The sequence below is a fragment of the Petromyzon marinus genome, assembly GCF_048934315.1.
Source record: "Petromyzon marinus isolate PM22_M1 ecotype Great Lakes invasive population chromosome 68 unlocalized genomic scaffold, UKy_Petmar_22M1.pri1.0 chr68_unloc.1, whole genome shotgun sequence".
In the NCBI taxonomy this organism is placed as follows: domain Eukaryota; kingdom Metazoa; phylum Chordata; class Hyperoartia; order Petromyzontiformes; family Petromyzontidae; genus Petromyzon; species Petromyzon marinus.
In genome coordinates this window covers 6,766,927-6,787,161 of record NW_027422597.1, presented here as the reverse complement: position 1 = coordinate 6,787,161, position 20,235 = coordinate 6,766,927, and the positions used below count along the sequence as shown (strand labels likewise).

Sequence of the window (20,235 nt, the reverse complement as noted above, 5' to 3'; positions counted from 1 at the left end):
TTCCAGCGGATCCCAGCCTCGCGTGGTGGCTCCAGCTGCTGCTGCTGCGGGCACCTTGCAGTTTACTAGTACATTTTTATTATTTTCCTCCCTGTCCCACACCCCGCTTCCCACTTCTAGCCCCGCCCACTCCCCCCCCCCAGCCTCACGTCCTCTTCCCCTAGCGCTCACGCAGCACCCCCCCCTTCCCCTACGACACACCCTCCCCGTCCTCTCTCTCCCCCCTTGCCTCTCCCCTTTCTTACCTATATAACCTCTTGCTACGGCAGCTCTCTCACCTACTAAAACATTTTCTTGCTGTGGTTGTTCCACCTGATGAAGATTGCTTGTGTTGCGATCGAAACGTCGTGATTTGTTTTATTATATTTCTACCTACGTGACTTTACCGAAACAACCAAAGAGTATGGATTCCTGCAGTCACAAAAGCTTAAAATCAAGATTATACCAGGATTGTTCACCCGACGCTGAGGGGACGAGCCTTGTCGAGCACACCCTGCCACCGGATGTCTGAAACGCGCCGAGTGTCTCTCAACTCCGTGGTCTGTACAAGACTCATCTATTCAGACTCGCCTTCCCATAACATTCACACGTTAGGAAGGGGGGATTTGTTTACATTATTATTTTATTTACTACTTAATTTTCTTATGCTATTCCTTGCGCACAGTTACAATTTACTTTGCTCAGTCGGTGTTAGCCGCTGAGGTCGTGACGAGTTTATTATTCCATTCATGTTGAACTATGTTCCCTGTACCAGTCGCGTTATGCTGTAATGTGCACAGATGCCTATTTTATTGAGTGCGATATTGGCACGTAACATAAAGATTGATTGATTGAAGAGGACAAATGAAAGTCCCTTTATGTCCGGTAAATGTTTCATTAGTTGGACAAAATATCCTGAAGCTCATTAAATAACTTATCCATTAAGATTGGAATCCACTGTAAACAAAGACTGAAAGGTGTCAATGCTCCTCACATTTCTAATTTCACCTGAAGAAGCTTCAAATCTTGATGATGCTCCCAGCACGTGGTGAACATCAGACATCACGCTGAACAACAATGTATAAAACCTGAAAGCGCATCAGAGAGGAACGATGCACATCTGCACACCGAACTCTGTGTAAGCTGCTCACAAATCCAGGCACGATAATCCAAGCTCAACTTTGCTTAGCTTTCGAGATCTGGAAAAAATCGGGCACATTCAGAGTGATTTGACCACAGCTTCTTGAAATCTACCGTGCACGTATATTATTTAGTGCGTCCCACGAATACCTACGAGGGAAACAAGTATTTGATCCTCTGGTGATTTTGTACGTTTGCCTACTGACAAAGAAATGATCAGTCTATAATTTTAATGGTAAGTTTATTTGAACAGTGAGAGACAGAATAACCAAAAAATCCAGACAAACGCATGTCAAAAACGTTATAAACTGATTTGCATTTTAATGAGGGAAATAAATATTGACCCCCTCTCAATCAGAAAGATTTCTGGCTCCCAGGTGCTTTTATACAGGTAACGAGCTGAGATTAGGAGCACACTCTTAAAGGGAGTGCTCCTAATCTCAGCTTGTTACCTGTACAAAAGACACCTGTCCACAGAAGCAATCAATCAATCAGATTCCAAACTCTCCACCATAGCCAAGACCAAAGAGCTCTCCAAGGATGTCAGGGACAAGATTGTAGACCTACACAAGGCTGGAATGGGCTACAAGACCATTGCCAAGCAGCTTGGTGAGAAGGTGACAACAGTTGGCGCGATTATTCGCAAATGGAAGAAACACAAAAACTGTCAATCTTCCTCGGCCTGGGGCTCCATGCAAGATCTCACCTCGTGGAGTTGCAATGATCATGAGAAGGGTGAGGAATCAGTCCGGAACTACACGGGAGGATCTTGTCAATGATCTCATGGCAGCTGGGACCATAGTCACCAAGATAAATTGGTAACACACTACGCTCTGAAGGACTGAAATCCTGCAGCACCCGCACGGTCCCCCTGCTCAAGAAAGCAGATATACATGCCCGTCTGAAGTTTGCCAATGAACATCTGAATGATTCAGAGGACAACTGGGTGAAAGTGTTGTGTTCAGATGATACCAAAATGGAGCTCTTTGGCATCAACTCAACTCGCCGTGTTTGGAGGAGGAATGCTGCCTATGACCACAAGAACACCATCCCCACTGTCAAACATGGAGGTGGAAACATTATGCTTTGGGGGTGTTTTTCTGCTAAGGGGACAGGACAACTTCACTGCATAAAAGGGACGATGGACGGGGCCGTGTACCGTCAAATCTTGTGTGAGAACCTCCTTCCCTCAGCCAGGGCATTGAAAATGGGTCGTGGATGGGTATTCCAGCATGACAATGACCCAAAACACACGGCCAAGGCAATATAGGAGTAGCTCAAGAAGAAGCACATTAAGGTCCTGGAGTGGCCTAGCCAGTCTCCAGATCTTAATCCCATAGAAAATCTGTGGAGGGAGCTGAAGGTTCGAGTCGCCAAACGTCAGCCTCGAAACCTCAATGACTTGGATAAGATCTGCAAAGAGGAGTGGGACAAAATCCCTCCTGAGATGTGGGCAAACCTGGTGGCCAACTACAAGAAACGTCTGACCTCTGTGATTGCCAACAAGGGTTTTGCCACCAAGTACTAAGTCATGTTTTGCAGAGGGGTCAAATACTTATTTCCCTCATTAAAACGATTGATCGAATGTCTTCTGTGCTGGCAGGGGGAGCACCGCGGCCTGCAGCTGTTTGTTTATCTGCTGCGCTGTGCTGCGTGCGCGCGATTCGTCTTATGGGGGAGGGGGGCCTCGAGATGACACTGTCATGGGGGTGACGCTCAAAACTCAACACAGAGAGATTCAACCTAGAAGCAAATCCAATTCAATTCACTGCATCATCTCCAGACTGAACCTGCTGCTGCACTGCCACTCCCTTCCGCAGCTGCGAGATGTTAACTACCTTGCGTCGTATACTGGAGGTCGTGGGTTCGATCCTGGTCCTCCGAGTTTTCCCTCCACATTTAGAAACGTGCATTTAGAGTTTGGTTGCTATATATTTCCACGTGATCAGCCACTTCGTTGAGCTGTCATTTGTGATAGACAGGTCGCTTCTGAAAAAAGCAACATAGCTCAGTGGGCCTTACCTGATAAAAATAACCCCAAGACTACAACACCGGGTTTGCACTCGTGTGGTCACGCATCCAAGATCTAAGCAGATCTAACAATTGGTTTATTAATATAAATTGTATTAAAGTGTTGAGGTTAATCGACAACCCGGCTCTGGCGAGAGCCTTGGTTGAGGGTCTCAGGGTGCTGGTCCCACCACCGGTCCGCTACAACCTGGCTCTAACCAGAGCCTCGGTTGAGGGTCCCAGGGTGCTGGTCCAGTCTTCAAGTCTTCTAACGTCTTCAGGCTTGAGTTGGCGAACACTGCCGGACCCGTTCAGAGGGCCGGCTTTTTATCCCCAAGTCGGGGCTTACCCCTCCCATAATGACCCCACCCCCCCTCCAGAACCTTCTGGAAGGTCGTAAAGGGTCTTAAAATTGGTGGGCGGTCTCTATCCCCGCCCCCCCAGGCCCCAGCCCTTGGGGTTCTGGGGTGTCAACCTCCGGTCATGGGCCACCCGAGGGGGGTTTTACCCCATGACCATGGTGGCAGGTAAAGCGACCTACAGCACTTCTTTATAATGCAACATTACCCCCACCTCCGTAGCACCCAGCCGTCCCAGCTGGCAACAATCCCAAAGGGTAAGTTAACGAACAAGGTACGCGAGCCTCAACAGGAACAAAGATAACAGCAAAAGCAACAACAAGAACTGCGAGGAAGGTAAGTGACCCGCCATAAATACCCTAACCCATCTGTACAAATTTACACGATACACAACCGCTAATCAACGAAAAGGCGAGGCTCAATGTGAAGTGTGTGTGGGGCACATAAGCAAGTCGGGGGTCAGGAAAATCTGAGTAATGGACCGGGTCCTCATGGCTGGGGTCGTTCGGGTCGGGTGTCATGGGGGGGCGGGGGAGCTCCTCCTGGCTTGGTTCGGTGAAGCCGACGTCAATGGCGCCGGCGCAGGCGTCAGTCGTGTGGCGCCTGGGGAAAGGGGCAAGGGCTCCCCTTGTAACTCCGCGTCAGCAGGCACGCAACCCTGGTCGCTGGACACCTCACACAACTGGCCCGGACTAAGGGGGGATGAAACAGCAGCACGTGACACAAAGAACGGCTTAAGATGTGACGGATGCACGTACCAGCTGCGGCGACCCCACCGAATTCCACGCATTGGGGCCGGACTACACGCACCACGTCAACGGCCCCCCGCCATAGTTTAGCCAATTTGGGGGACGTCCTCACGGGGACCTGGGGGCAGTGAAGCCACGCTTTGTCGCCCGAACGCCACCTGTGGGCAGATATGCGGGAGGTCTGCAGGCATTTGCTAACGCCCTGTCGAGCCTCAGCATTGATCCCAGCCGCCTCACGCGCCTTGGTCAGCCTCTCGATATTAAAGCGAAGCGTGTCGGGGAAAGCGGCAGGCCGTTTGGGTGGAGCCACACCAAGTTGTACGTCGACAGGGGGTTCATACTCCCTGCCGTACATAAGATAGAAGGGTGAGTAGCCGGTTGAAGTGTGGGGGGCCATGCGGTAAGTGGCCAGCACGCCAGGAATGCACAAGTCCCAATCCTGCTGGGACTCGCTCACCTGGTGGCTAAGCATCGTCGTAAGTGTCCAGTTGAAACTCTCCACCATGCCATTCGTTTGCGGATGGTATGGGGACGTGCACACCTTAGAAGTACCAAGCAGGGAGCACATGTCACAGAGCAAATTGTAAGATACATTTTTCCCTTGATCCGTAAGAAGTCGTTCTGGTGCCCCCTTATCCATCACATACCCATTAAGGAACGCCTCTGTGATGGCCGCTGCAGCCTGGTTGGGAAGAGGCCAGGCCATGGGCCAACGTGTAAAATACTCCGCCAGAACCAACAGAAACCGATTTCCACGAGGGGTGGCCGGAAAGGTCCCTAAGATGTCAAGAGCGACAAGCTCATTGACCCGCGAAACCCTTATGGATTGTTGCCAGCCAGGACGGCTGGGTGCTACGGAGGGGGAGGTGATGTTGCACCTTAACAAGGCACTGTAGGTCGCTTTACCTGCCACCATGGTCATGGGGTAAAACCCCCCTTCGGGTGGCCCGTGACCGAAAGTTGATACCCCAGACCCCCAAGGGCTGGGGGCTGGGGTGGATAGAGACCGCCCACCAATTTTAAGACCCTTTAAGATTTTAGACTCTTTAAGACCTTCCAGAAGGTTATGGAGGGGGGGTCATTAGGAGAGGGGTAAGCCCCGACCTGGGGATAAAAAGCCGGCCCTCTGAACGGGTCCGGCAGTGTTCGCCAACTCAAGCCTGAAGACGTCCGAAGACCTGAAGACTGGACCACCACCCTGGGACCCTCAACCGAGGCTCTTGTCAAAGCCAGGTTGTAACGGACCGGTGGTGTCTGAAGACTGGACCAGCACCCTGGGACTCTCAACCGAGGCTCTTGTCAGAGCCGGGTTGTAGCGGACCATTGGTGAGGCCCGTACCCTGGCTGGGTCAGGTCGGTCTAGCCTCCCTTAGTGGCCGTGGCAATGGACCTGTGTGTAGCGTAGCCGAGGTGTGTAGGGCACGCTAGAAGGGAGGCTGTACCTCCCTTAGTGTTCCAGTCTTGTCAGTTGAGTTTGTTGGTTAATAAACGCGTTGCCTCCAGAAGCCGTATCTGTGTAGTTAGTTAAGACACACAACACTATATAGCGTTGATGTGGAGGGGAAAAGTGGATGACCCGAACAAAAATCCACACGACTACGCGGACAATGTACAAACTCCAAATATACAGGTGTCAGGTTCGAAATCGAACCCATGACCTCCTGTATTCCAAGCGAGGTAGTTAACATCTCGCTACCATGGCGCCCCATGAGAGATTACTCTCCATCTGTCTCGGTGACACCTCTCACACATTACCACTGTCACCGCGATGCTGTAGTGGTATTCGTGGATAATCATGGAGCATGCACAGATCTCATTTGGCATCACGAATGTCAACACAATCACAGGTTACACGACGATACACAATGTTACTGATTCAAATGCACAGATTACTGATTTTTGCTGACAAATATGAAACGACGAATCTGTCTAGAGAAAACTTATCTGTACAGCATATAAGTCTGTTTCTTTGAAATAATTTGCTTACTCAATGTGTATTTAAAGATATGCTCGGTACCCAAAGATATGTTACCTGTACAAATAACTCCCAGTACAGTATCATGATAATAGTGATAATAATCAGAGGTTATGTGAGGATACGTGTAATTACGTAATCATAAGAGGTATGAGCTATACACAAACTAAACAGTGTATCCAGTCTGTGCTTTGTGGCTCGCTGTGTTGTTCACTCTCTGTCATCTCAGGACACACGACTCAGATCCACTATTGTTACCGAGTCATAAACTTTACCGCACACCCACAGCCCAGGATATAAATGCTGAGTGAAGGTTTGGTGAACTGAGTGTAACAGTGACATAGAGTCGGCACTGTAAAACGACAGGAGCCCCGCATCCCAGTTCAGATGAATCCCGACTCTCTGTGGAGGCTCTAGCACCGAAAGTGAGGTCGCTACCCCACCATGCCACACTGAGAAGCTGTTGTTATCTTTCTGTAAACTCCAGGAGACGTCATTCCCTCCCAGGCCACACTCAGCACCACGCCCTCTCCGTGGGGTCGTCCCGTACGTGACTCCAATCCGACAAAGCCCCTTGCTTCTCCCCATGTCCACCTCCCAATAGAACTGACCAGACGAGAAGCTCTCAGAGCACAGGACTTGGTAACAGCGATCAAACCGGTGTGGGTGATGGGGACGGCTCTGGGAGACATTGGTCCGCATCACCGTCCTGAGATCTGAGGAAATCTCGAGGTAGTTGTAGGCTGAGTTTGTGTCCAGAGTCGGTGAGCGTCCATCTGTGGTAATGAAAGTGACGACGCTCATGCGGCAGTCACAGCACAAGAAATGCACGCCGCGTGTACACACACACACTGTGTGTTGTGTTATTATTTATGCTATTCTAGTGATACAGCAATGCGTAATACATTAATATGAAACAAATGCACAATGATTATAACGTGTATGGCAAATGCATATAGTTAAGGGTACACACATACTCATGAATGCAAGTATGCATACACAAATACTGAGGAATATTAGTATGTGAGCAGTCACAACAACATGTGACAGTAGCAACACAAGCCTTACAAGTACTGTGTACAAGCACACATTGTGTTTTGTATGATCATTTATGTTATTGTAGTAATGCAATAAATAATACTAACGAAAACTAGTATGTGTACAAAAATACTCGTATGTGTACTAATGAATAATACTACTAATATTACCATGGATGTGTGCAGTAGTAATGGACATTGGTGATGACGCCAGCACCACGATGTTAATGTCACTCTTGTAACGTCTCTCTATAAACACGACGCGTGCACAATACACACCACAACCTCGCATAGTCACATCCACGCAGAAATATGTTGTCAATCTACAGCAGGATGAGGGCCTCCCCATCGAGTGCGGGTCATGGGTTTGCAATGTCATCTGGCACAACCAAAGGGCATTCGCCTACTGAACAGTGCTGGTCTGGATGATTGTGTTTGTAATGAACGATGTTGACAGAGATCAGTGTCGAGCACAAAGAGAGACTCACACACGAGAGCCATGAGCTTCATCTTCACTCCTCCTAGTGAGATGTCCTCTGTGAGCTCTTGGTGACTGAATGTGGGAGGAGGGGCATCCTGGATCCCCTGCAAGCCCGAGCTCCTGCACTCACACAGCACAAGACATGGAGTCCATGAAGGGTGAAGTCCCTCTACACCCTTGTCGGGGCTCAATATTTAAATGTACATACGGTCAGTGTTATTGTGTGATGGTTCAACCAAAAAGGGAAGCATTGTTACACTCATAAATAAGAATAAATATTTTACTTCTCTAAATAATACCGTTAAACTCTATAGTAAATAAAACATTAAATAAAGTAACGTGAAAAATGTCAGTTTTAGTTTTACTTACCTTGAGTCCTCATACTGGCTTGGTTGTCAGAAGGGGGCGAAATTTGTCTCATCGGAATAGATGGCTCCGCCGAATAAAATTGTTTTGCAGTTCAGTTCGTAAGTTTGACCGAACGTTCATAAATCGGATGGTTAAAAATAACGTCTTATGGCAGCTCGTTCATAAGTGTGGAAGTAAGTCGGTTCACTTCTCGGTCACTGTCTGTATACATGTTTAAAGTAACATTTGACAACGCTGGGGTTAAGGAGGAATGCGGTCATTCACTACTACTAACGGTTAATATGCTCGCTAAGAAATTTAGTTGAATAATGGTAATGTACACAATGTATATATGGTATAAATTATATCTGAATGATTGATAGTGATTTTAGAGAGATTCGTAAATCACATTTGTTTGAAAATGAAACAAACCAAATATACTGCCATAATCCATTTGAATGGAATTTTGGGTTAGATCACGTAAATATAAATGTGGCGTTAAACCCGCCCCTACCCGACACAGTCAATTGGTAAGTTTTGTCACGTAAACAAAATATGCCAATTCATTACTAGTTCAGCACACCCGTGTGTTGGAGAGTAAACCTAAAACATTTAGGGTACAACATTTTGCTGGTGATTACAACTAGCTTCATCAGGCGATATACAAAACTATCAGGAATTCCTCCTGCTTCGGTCTTAAATAGAGTAAAGGTGATGTTATCAATGTGGGCCTATCAGGTGTGAAGATGGGAGGGGTTAATGTAGTTATATAAATTACAATGGATTATATTCTTAGCTCTTTCGGTAAAGTCACGTTGAAGGGAAACAATAAAAGAATAAAATATATTTTATTAGGGAAACAATAAAATAATAAAATATATTTTATTATTTTATTGTTTCCCTTCAACGTGACTTTACCAATACAATAAAATAATAAATATATTTTATTATTTTATTGTTTCCCTTCAACGTGACTTTGCCGAAAGAGCTAAGAATATGAATTTCTGCAGTCACGAAAGCTTTAAATCAAAATTTACAATGCATTATTATAATCTCAGAATATCCCGTACCTATTAGTTGGGTTATTCAGAATTAATGAAAATCCATAATTGATAGTGTTTGTACATTACGTTGATCTAAGAGAAAACGCAGCATCGATTAGTGTCTCCTCACAGTTAATCAACGTACAATGAAATACTTATTTTAAGTTAGTTTTTTATTCATGTCTTGTACCTCCGACCAGTACAGTTGGCAGTAGCTATATACACATTAAGTCACAGTTAATCGACGTATGGAGACCTGCATAGGCATGCAATTAAACAGGATGTTACTTGATGATATGCTTCTAAGCAGCATTAAGCTTGTAACAATCAGAACGGTTAAATTGTGTTTTATTTATATCAATTGCAATACATTATATAATTAGTCGTGGCCAATCGTAACTAGTTTTACAGAAAACCTCACCATTATCAAAATCAATTGAATGTCCTTGTTGGCATAACTGCCGACATACAATATTGTGTATTACGAAGCACATTACGACCGTTCATTGATTTGCCCACTAGGTGGCAGAGAGAGCTCGGGTTTGAGTCTGGGTTAGTACTGACCTGAGTTTCTCATGCAGGGGATCCTGAAAAATACAAACCCACATTTTACATAAAGTCACCTGCTGTTTACAGTGTAATGCAACATCATGGAATTAACAAATACCTTAAAATGGAAAATAGTGAAAAACAGGGTTATTTATGGGACCATTATGCAAGTATCAAAATTATTAAGGTAAGACTAGGCTTCACATTTATGGCAATAAAGGCATCACTGCTCATCCTGAGCTATTACGACTTTCATACTTGCATTGCCCTTGTACTTTTCACCTTTTAGCGTTCTCTGGTCTAACATTGGTGCAGGGACAAGGCCATGATTAAGGCTTTCTCTGGTGTAGGCCAATCAGTATCAAAGACAATGCATATATTTTGATTTAAAGCTTTCGTGACGGCAGGGATTCATATTCTTGGTTCTTTCGGTAAAGTCACGTAGAAGGTAAACAATAAAATACTAAAAATATAAAGCAATAAAATTATCACGACGTTTCGACTGCAAGACAAGCAATCATCATCAGGTGTGAAAACCACAGCAAGAAAGTTTTTTTTTTTTAAAGTGGCGTTTATTTTTTATTTTTAACGTTAGCACCACGGAGAGCGATCTGGCAGTTATTCGGAAAAAAGGAGGGGGGAGACGAAAATAATGGATGCGGTCTGAAAGCCACCATAAGCGTGAACAATCAATTAAGACCCGAAATGGTTTATCAAATCCCCTCAATGATTGCTAAGCCAGAATCCATCGTCTCGGTTGAAATTGTCTCTGTGTTTGTATATGTGGATAGCCTCATGAACGAATCTCTCATGGTAGCCAAATGGCTTGCAGAGAACCTCTGTCTTGGAGAAGTCAATGTAATGTGAGCCTACTGAATTATAACAGTGATCTGCCATGGCCGAGGTGTTGGTCCTAAAGTGTTTTAGGTCTGCTTTGTGTTCACGGCTGCGGTCCGAGACATGTCGTTTGGTTTTTCCAATGTAACTACTACCACAGAGGCAACTTAGTTTGTAGACACCAGGGTATTGTATGTCCGGAATCACGGATTCCGTGATCTGGTTCTATCTGTAAAAGATGTGATTCCGGACATACAGTACCCTGGCGTCTACAAACTACAATGTCAACGTCTCACTGAGTGGTGACCCTCTCTTGGTTGTAGACAAACCGTCTGATGAACCAAGGCTGTAAGGGAATGGAGGTGGGGCCACCTGCAAGAAGGAGAGTGGGTCCTGCATGGCGAGGGCAGCGAGCAGCTGGTTGATCTCCCGCTCCAGGCTGCATACTCTGCTCTCGTAGCGAGCGATATCCGCCTGGATGCGGGACAGCACGAAGCGGCCCTCCTCATCTACGCACTCCAACGCCTCCCTCTCCTCCTCCCTCAGCTGCTCCCTCCTGCGCTCAAACTCTCGACTGATCCCTTCCTTGGTCCCACGCAGAGATTCCTACACAGAGATGCGATGACGCATTATAGAATCGCTCATCATTTAACACAGTTCAATGTGAAATCATAAATCATCTCAACAGCACTATATATCCATACTCTGTACAAGCAGAAAGTAGACTTAAATTATGCAAGCATGGGGGAAATGAAACGTACCAATGATAATTAATAACGGGATTCAATTGAATACAATTCACAGGCGGATTAGAAGAGGGAGTCGTGAAGCTGCCATCTCTCTCTGTACCTGCACGCGCTGGTAGTCTTCCCTGAGTGACTGAGTATGTGATGCCGCTGTCTTCTTGTTCTCCTCTCTCCTCGTCTTCTCGAGTCTGAGCTCCTCCTGCGTGGGGTAGAGGAACAAACATGCTCAACACTATCAGCAGCTGATGGTCACCACATTGTGCACTTTCAGATGTGCTTCTGCGGCCATCTCAAACGCTTTTCCTTTCGATTTTAGAAAGCCACTAGAGTTATGCACTTTTAACTACTCTAAATTTAAAACTTATTTATTTAGAAAAGGCTTTTTGAGTTTAGTTTGGTATCCTTCCCCCGCAACTCCGATTCAAACGGTTGACTAAGTACGGTACCAAACAAGTCAAACATACATACATACAAACGTGTATGTATGAATGTGTCTCTGTGTGTGTTTCTCTATGTGTCTCTCCCCCCTGTGTCTCTCTCTCTGTGTCTCTCTCTATGTGCTTGTCTCTCTATCTGTGTGTCTCTCTCTGTGTATGTGTCTCTCTCCGTGTATGTGTTTGTCTCTCTCTCTGTACTGTATGTGTGTCTCTCTCCGAGCTTGCATTCATTCACACCTGATGACTGTTGGTTGTGTTGCAATCGAAACATTGTATTCTATAATTTATTTTATTTTCTTTCTACGTGACTTTACCGAAATAACCAAAGAACATACATGCATACAGACATACAGCTCCTCTCCACTGTTTGATTGGCTAACACATTATGTGTTATTAAAATACTGACACGTGAAGTCGAATTAACAACATTAAATGTCGTATTTACATTTCGATTTAAAGCTTTCGTGTCTGCAAGGATTCATCTTCTTTGGTTCTTTCGGTAAAGTCATGTAGAATTTTATTCTCATTCTTTATTCTCATTCTACGTGACTTTACCGAAAGAACCAAAGAAGATGTCGTATTTACAGTTTATGGACAGTGGTGCTCTTATGAAGTGCATTTAGTGCATGCAAAGTATTATGGATATTACACTTAAAGTACCATATATTATAGGTAAACCATTAAATAGATGAGGATAATTTTCATCTCCTAGATATCTGTCACTCCTCATAAAAAACAACACATTTATTAATCTGAAAAAAAATATTTGATACACTGTATGTCAAGCCCAGACCGAAGGCTGATTGTATTGAATCATTGCTGCTGAAATTATGCAGCCCCTGAAGGCACCGAAGGCTGATGGCTTGAGTAAAAACCACATTTATTTTGAGGAGCTGCTGCTCATCTCTCCCTGTCTGCAATCGGCATCACAGTGTTTTTTTATTTACATCAATTCATTCGGCAGTGAAATTAAAGCATTGCAAATCAACGCTGAACAAGGTTTCACAGGAATGCAAAAAATGCCATGTCTCAGATTAACCTTTGGTACCCCAAAGCCTGGATTTGGGGTAAAAGGTTACAAGCATCTATAATGCCTGAAATTGCAGTAATATTTAACTTTTAAATTCAAGCTGATTCTTCAAAATTCGAAGATTTAATTTAATTATTACATTTATATAGTCATTTTCATGACTAAGCAGCAGCATCAGCAGACACTAAACATAAAATAATATTATAAATACATTTTAAAAAGAATTTACATTAAAAATGTAATAATGCGGTTTTAAAATGTTCAATTTATGTAACGATGTTTCAAGAGCTGCGGTAAATGACTGGCGTTGCAGCAAATTAACTTTTTAGAATATATTACAAAATGGAATGTGGGAAATATATTTAAAAAAACACACATGGCCGTGAATTTCTCAATGATATCACAAAAGAAGCATCTACAAATAAAATGTATCAAGTATAGTTGTACAGTTAAATCCATAATTTCATGAATTCATAATTTAACTATTGCAAAACATGGCTAACCTTGTTTTTACGGTTAATTTTATCACAGAGGTCAAATCGACATTTCGGGTGGTTTATGGATGCCCTTATGAAGGTGGTTCTACTCCACCAGGTATGGTCACGTGACCTGGTTATACCAAAAGGTGATTCAGGTGGCCAGAGAACCACGATAGGGAATTAGATATCAATATATAAGTGAAATTGACCACAGATTGTTCCAAAAGTGTTGTTGTAGGTGATGCGAATCGCGGGAATGGACGGGCACCTTCTAGATTTGACCATCGCTACGTACAATGTCCAGACATTGTAAGGTGATGCTTATCTTTATGCCTTTCTTTATACACACGTAATTACTATAGCTATGGTTTATTCAGTTTTTATTGTAAATTATATTTTCGTCCGTGTGGGTGTTGCAGAGATGAGTGACGGTGCGACCCAATCTCTGTGCTCCGGTCTTAGAGCGACTCCACTCACCTTCCGTGACTCGTGCGCATCCTCCACGCTGCTGAACTTGTGTCCTGTGTGCTCCCCCACGATGGCGCAGCTCGTGCAGACCAGGCTCTCGTCCTGTGTGCAGTAGAACCTGAGACTTTCCTTGTGCATCTTGCACGTGCGAGCTTCCACGCTGACACCCAGCTCCACCAGCTCATGGTCCTTGAACCTCGCGTTCTGCAGGTGACGCTTACAATGAGACTCGCAGAGGGACGCCTCACACGTCAGGCAGCTCCTCACAGCGGGGACTTCACCGACCAGACAGCTGTCACAGGAAACCTGCGGAGCCGCTTTCTCCCCCACGCTGAGCTCCACCACGAGGTTGGCGAGCGCCACGTTCCTGCTCAGCTGCGGCTTCTGCTCGAACTCGGCTCGGCACTGGGGGCAGAAGCAGCGCCCGGCCACCTGCCAGGCGTCCTCCAGGCACCGCAGGCAGAACGAGTGGCCGCAGCTCAGCGTGGACGGGCAGTGGAACGCGCCCAGGCAGATGGAGCAGATGAGCTCCTCAGACGCAGCAGCAGTTGGGGTGGACATGGTTCTGCTTCTCTCTCAGTGTCTCAAGTGAGGGTGTTGAGAGCACAGGATGCCGTACTATTCATACAGGAAGAGAAAGGTGGAATCTCACAGCACGGTTACGAACGAGAAGGGGGTGACGCGCCCCATTCCAGGAAGAGCAGCGTCACCAATTGAATCCACCCCACACTCAAGCAGGCAGCGTCCTCTGCGTGAGTTTGACTTGCACAGTTGATTTTATTTGAAGAGGCGAGAACTCAAGAGACCAGGAGAGAGGAGTCTCCTTGTCAGCAGCGACCTGGGTCACCAACAAGACTAAAGCAAAAAGTACAGCAATGACGCACTCTGAAAATCAGAGTGCTTCAATGTTATTTGTATACCAATTTTCCAACCACGACCTGGAAATTTGAGCATCCACGGGAAAGCACGGTGTTAACGAAGTCACATGACATTTGTATTACGTCTTTGCACGACAACATGACGTTTTGTATTGCGTGACGTCACTGTACGCTTTTTGCGGTGCCACGGTTCTCAGCGCGACAGCACCACCCGTGGTGCTGAGAAGCTTATCAGCTGTCCGTCTGTCTTGCTGTGCTGTTCTGTAATTATCGCAGTGCATAGACCGTCTGCAATGCCTCCGTCTGCATGAGTGGCTCTGCGTTCGCTAAGCTGGGCTACGTCGTGGGCAGCAGAGACCAGTGCAGAACCAGCTGCTGTTGTACTGTAATATGTTCCTACCTCGATGCATCCCACCTTCACCAACCCTCAATGGCCAGCGTGGGGAAGTGTGGTCAAATTACCTCCACGACCCACACCACCTGGGGGGAGGCCGTCATCCAGCAGCGGATTTATATCGTCATTTATCCCTGACCCAACATCACCAACCAACAATGTTAATTAATGCTTTTATTATTTTTACAATATTATCACAGACGAATGTGTGTATGTTCCTGTGTAATTTTCTCACAGCCACTTGAGATCCAAGGGCAGATTTATGGATTGAACTGCGAGTGGCACGTGCCTGAAGATGCCTGGAGCAGCGCTTTGGGAACATTTGATAGGAAAATTTCTCAACATGCAGCCCAATACAGAAAATTGCACTTGAATTAGTTGCATTTGATTTGGCCATTAATAGACGTAACTATATATCTCTCGAACGCAATGAGACAACACAATTTTAAAACACAGAAAATAAGCACACTACAGAGCACCAAAAAACAGTCTGTCAAGTCAAAGGCATCTCAAAACATCTGAGATACTTCGTGAAATGTCAGGCCATCCGAATGAATGTCTTAGTTTTTAGGCAGTCTAACTTAACTGTGAAGCCATCTATCTACATTTCGCGCTGTCCCTCAACAGAATCATGTCGTGTGATTTGTCTGATATTTTGAAAGTGCAACAGGCTCTGCTTTTGAAACAGTTGCACTGTAGGTGCTCAAAATATTCTGATAATTCGCTCTACCATGGCCGGTCTGAGCCTCGTGTCTGTGTCAAATGAACCGCAAAACTTCTCATCGCATTTTCAGCTTTAAGCTGGCTGTAGGTATCCTCAATGGAAATAATATAATAATGACCTGTTCAGCTTATTAATATCATCAAACGTAAAAACAAAAAAAAACTCCGTAAGTGTAGCATTGGCAGTGGAACGCAAGCACTGAACATATTTCACGATCATCTTGATGAGCACCGCGCGATGGAACCCGGCTAGTGATGAAGCCTATTGAAGGCAAGGGGCTGCGAGGTTGCCAGATGGCGGTACATCCTCCTTGATGCATCCTGCCTTCGTCTCCATGACCTTTCCTGCTGTTGTGACGCCGCACAATGTTGTGGGCAGCAGAAGGCAGTGCAGCATATTCCACTATTGTACAGAATGGTCAAATAACGCCACACCCCCCACTTGCACGGCCTGGATAGGCCGTCATCCCGTTGTGGATCGGAATCTACAGGCACGTGTAGAGACTGGGTTTTCCCCCCACACAAACGCCTCCTTCTAATGTAAATTGCAGCACGCTTCCCTGGGTAGTAGGCAAATAAATAGGAATATAACTAAGAATGTGGAGAATTAACCAAGGGTACTGAAACTGCTTGGGGCTCTCCAAGTACGGAGCAGGGCACGGCCATGGGCCACCTGATGTGGAGATTGTAGCTGCTGTGGCTGTATACCATGGTAGTTGAAATAATAAATATATCAAAATCTAAATATGTATTCATGAGCTATAAAGCTCTTTTTCACAGATGTCCAGTCGGGGCAGGTAAGAACGTTACAACAACAAACAGTACAAAACATGACAGGAGTGCAAAGTACAAGAAAGGTAAACAAATCACCCTAACAAAAATACAACTAAATATCCCCATCCAACAAGTCAATGTCCACTGAGGTATTAACTTATTTTTCAGAAGGCCACAAATGATAGCTCAACAAAGTGGCCCATTCTTTGAACATTTATAGCACCAAAATAATCTAAAGCCATGTTTCTAAATGTGGAGGGAAAACCCCACGCGGAAAACATGCAAACTCCAAACACGCAGGCGTCAGGGTCGGGATCGAACCCCCGACCTCCTGCATACCAGGGGATGACTATAACATCACATCACCACGGCGCCCTTTTGATACATAAATAATCTCGACTGTGTGAAGTACTTTCATATGTATCATATATATATACATAGCTATATATAAACTAACTATAAAGTAAACATCACCCGGAACGCTCCCAGATCACCGAAGCTTAGCAGGGTTGAGCCTGCGTGGTTCTTGGATGGGCGACCTCCCCGCATGAGTCAAGTGCTGGATGCTGCTGCGGGGATCTGCCATTTCAGCTGAGGGCAGTGCAGCAAAGTCCATTGTTGAACTGTAGAATGATCCAACATACACACTGTACGCATATCGCAGTCACCAAATCGCACTGACCAGACTGGTGAAGTATGGTCAAATGACTCCTACGACATGCAGCAGTCTATACACACAACTACATGTGCATAGTGCTTGTAAGTGTACACTGGGTGAGGCGGTGTTTCTGGGCTGCACATCCGAGCAGGCATCAGAAAGGGCATTTTCCCTGCAGGATCTACACAGAACCTTCTCGGCCCTCCTGCCTTCGCCTTCATCCTCTACAACAGATACAAAATGCCTCAGCCCGAATCATTTTAACCTTCCTCACAATGTCCACACTTCTGTTCTTTCCCAACTCCACTGGCTCACTGTCCATTATCGCTGTCTGTTAAAATGTCTCCCTCTTGTCTATAAATCCCTCCATGTCTCGCTCTCTTGCTCCTTCTCCTTTCTTGCTCCCCATCACTGGAACCAACTCCCAGTGCACATAAAACAATAATCTTCACAACCCGCAGCTTCCGTTGCTCTCTTAACCCCCATCTCTTCTCCCTTGCACATCCTCCTGCGACTCACTGCCCCCGCCCCCAGCTACGACCAGGCCTACTCCAACCACTATCACCAACCCAACCCCTATCACTGCACCTATCACTACCCTAACCCCTATCATTACCACAACCCTTCTCATTACCCCAACCCCTATCACTACCACAGCCCCTATCATTATCTCAACCACTATCACGAACTCTATCACTACCCCAACCCCTATTTAACCACTGCCACCTGTCATCCTCACTGTCACCATTGCCATACCATCACTTTTAATAACCCCACCCTTTATTTAAAACACTACGATCTTATGTACAATTGTATAATTATTGTAAGGCACCTTGGACTAAGACGCTATATAGATCTATATAAGATAAGAATAAACCTTGCATGAGACAAGTACTCTATACATCAGCTTATGCAGTGCACGAAACCAGTTCAGAGTGTGCTTTGTCGGGGAGGCTGACCCCCGGCTCCTCACTCGTATGGGATCCGCTGCTCCCCTCTTCCGAATCCTGGGGAGGGTTACTGCTCACCGACTCCCCCCCTCTCGCCGCGGCCCCTCGGGGCATGATTCGCGGCTGGCGCTTAGCCACCTGGGGTCAATTTACACAATCTCTGCGCACACTCACGAACACGCAGTCACCCGAAATCTGTCGTCGCTCCTCTCCCGTGCCGCGCAGCAGTCGTGCGCGAGGGATTGGGAATCGGGGGTCAGAGGGCAGGGACGTCACTCGCACACGCGCAACCGATTGGGGGGTTGTCTTGGAGATTATTTAAAGGGCTGTATGAATAATCCCACGTGTACCCAGGCGAGTCCACCATCGCTCACCGCGGTCACACGCTAAACAAAGGCCGTATGGTTGATCTCACGTGTACGCCGCCCATTAACCTCACGCACACGTTAAACACCAGGGCATATGAGTAACCTCACGTGCCTCTGTATGAGCCCACCACCACTCGCCACACGCACACGCTAACCACGAGTAACACGCAGGGGCGAGCGCAAACGCATGGGTATAACGACGCAGGAACCCCGGTCGGGCGCCTCAACAGTATTACACGCGCGCAAATCCCCATACCAGGACGAGCAGACTCACACCACCATGCGCCCGTTCCACACTCGCAGAAACCACATGACAAGGTTTATTTATCACTAACAATTTATTCCCGGCGTGTCTGCGTGCTGCTATCACCCAAATCAGTATGAGTCAGCAGGGCAGGTCTAACCTATCTCCCGATGGTCTAAACCCGATCTACCTCGTCCCCTTAGAATCAAGCTCCCTAGGATCTTACCCTAAATCCTGACTCTCTCTTGCGTACTCACGGTTCGGCTCAGATGTGCGGGAAGCCGTGGAGAGGCGAGGCTGCACGAAGTCCTCGCTGGGAACGGGGCCTGGCTGCACTGAGACTTGTCTCACGGACGATCCAGTGGCTGGCACGGTGACTAATCAGATCCCCCGACTTGAGAAGAACGTGACACCCCTATCCCTACCTTCTCTCGCCTTTTATTGTTCCCTACATCAAAGATAGTTCGGCGCTGATCCACTGGCCTTCCTGGCCAATCAGGTGGCTCGGATTTTCTGCCACTCTCCCCGGGCCGGTGCTAAGACGTCCGCTTTTTACTCTCTAAACAAGCGCATTTGTCCTACCAATCAGAGGACCGGCCCTGTTTTTTCCGCCGTTCGTGACTTCGTCCCCCCCCCCTGCCTGCTGACCAGTGTTTGTTGTGTGTGCTTTTTACCCACAGTGGCTCAGCAGCCCCGTCGTGACCATGTAATTACAACCCAAGTCACGGTGCACGTTAGCCTCGGGGGAGATCGCCCAATTCCCTGGTCGCAGGAAAATGTGAAGTTTGGTCCCATGAGAGAGCTTCTGGGTGAAAACCTGTTGGCCAGGTGATCTCCCCTCGGGGCTCTATGTGGGGGTGTGTGTGTGTTCATGTGGGGGGTGGTGAGGGAAGAGCAGTGTCGGCCCCGTCACTCGGAGGTGGCGGCGGCGCGGCCACGGCGTCGGCAGGACGGCTTCGCTGCTGCGGCATCACGGTTGCAGGCACGGCTCCGACGGAGCGGCTTCGCTGCTGTGACACCACAGCTTCTTTAGCCAGACTAAAACATGTTTGTGTCAATGTGGAAACGTAGAATGGAGTGCTGCTTAAATCTGCTTTTACCAAGAGCATGTTACTAGTTTCATGAAGTGTTGTTTTGAATTCCATCAGCACTCAACAGCATAACGTAACCGATAATTTTAATTTGCACTTTATTGAGGGACTGCGTGTTGTGTTGGTGAGGTCTGGGAGTGTTGTTGCTTTGTTGCTGTCTTGCCCAAGCTTTGTAATTGATGTACTTACATCAATTACCAAGCTTGGGCAAACTTAGATATTTCATAAGTCACTTGCTGACCTTTCCTGTACTTTGTTTGCTGTTGTAAATTCCTGACCGGCCCCTACTGGACATCTATGAAAAAGAGCTTCATAGCTCATCGGATTTCTTCAGGATAAATAAATAGTCTGATTCAATGACGAGAAAGGGCAACTGAGGTCCCATCCCGCCCCGGTCTCTGAAACAGCTCGAGTTGGTCTGAGACGCCGTCACTTAATTCCCGTGGAGACTCGGGAGTCTGAACTCCACCCCTGAGTATCGCTACTCC

General features: G+C 46.6%; 1 protein-coding gene across 4 annotated transcripts; it reads right to left on the bottom strand.

The window, feature by feature from the left end:
• Nucleotides 1–1,343: 1,343 nt before the first annotated feature.
• LOC116957978 (E3 ubiquitin/ISG15 ligase TRIM25-like) lies at nucleotides 1,344–15,309 on the bottom strand. Of its 4 annotated transcripts, none has more exons than XM_076058197.1 (6): nucleotides 13,677–15,309; nucleotides 11,357–11,452; nucleotides 10,880–10,981; nucleotides 9,686–9,708; nucleotides 7,738–7,850; nucleotides 1,344–6,988 (listed from the first exon to the last, which is right to left on the bottom strand). In XM_076058197.1, the coding sequence occupies exons 1-6, from the start codon at nucleotides 14,226–14,228 to the stop codon at nucleotides 6,438–6,440; spliced, it is 1,437 nt and encodes a 478-aa protein (XP_075914312.1). In that variant the 5' UTR covers nucleotides 14,229–15,309; the 3' UTR covers nucleotides 1,344–6,437. The 4 variants fall into 4 exon arrangements, 3 of the variants coding, with proteins under 3 accessions (XP_075914312.1, XP_032836331.2, XP_075914313.1); XM_032980440.2 differs by having other exon boundaries at nucleotides 10,880–11,113; nucleotides 13,677–15,304; XR_012931560.1 differs by having other exon boundaries at nucleotides 6,871–6,988; nucleotides 7,421–7,850; nucleotides 10,880–11,113; nucleotides 13,677–15,301.
• Between the last annotated feature and the right edge of the window lie 4,926 nt (nucleotides 15,310–20,235).

Excerpts from the sequence above, each read along its gene's own strand:
- LOC116957978 (XM_032980440.2), bottom strand. The coding sequence starts at position 14,228 with ATGTCCACCCCAACTGCTGCTGCGTCTGAGGAGCTCATCTGCTCCATC. Across the intron at positions 11,114-11,356 it reads AAGACTACCAGCGCGTGCAG|GAATCTCTGCGTGGGACCAA; the intron begins GTACAGAGAGAG and ends ATCTCTGTGTAG. Across the intron at positions 6,989-7,737 it reads GAAGCTCATGGCTCTCGTGT|ATGGACGCTCACCGACTCTG; the intron begins GTGAGTCTCTCT and ends TCATTACCACAG.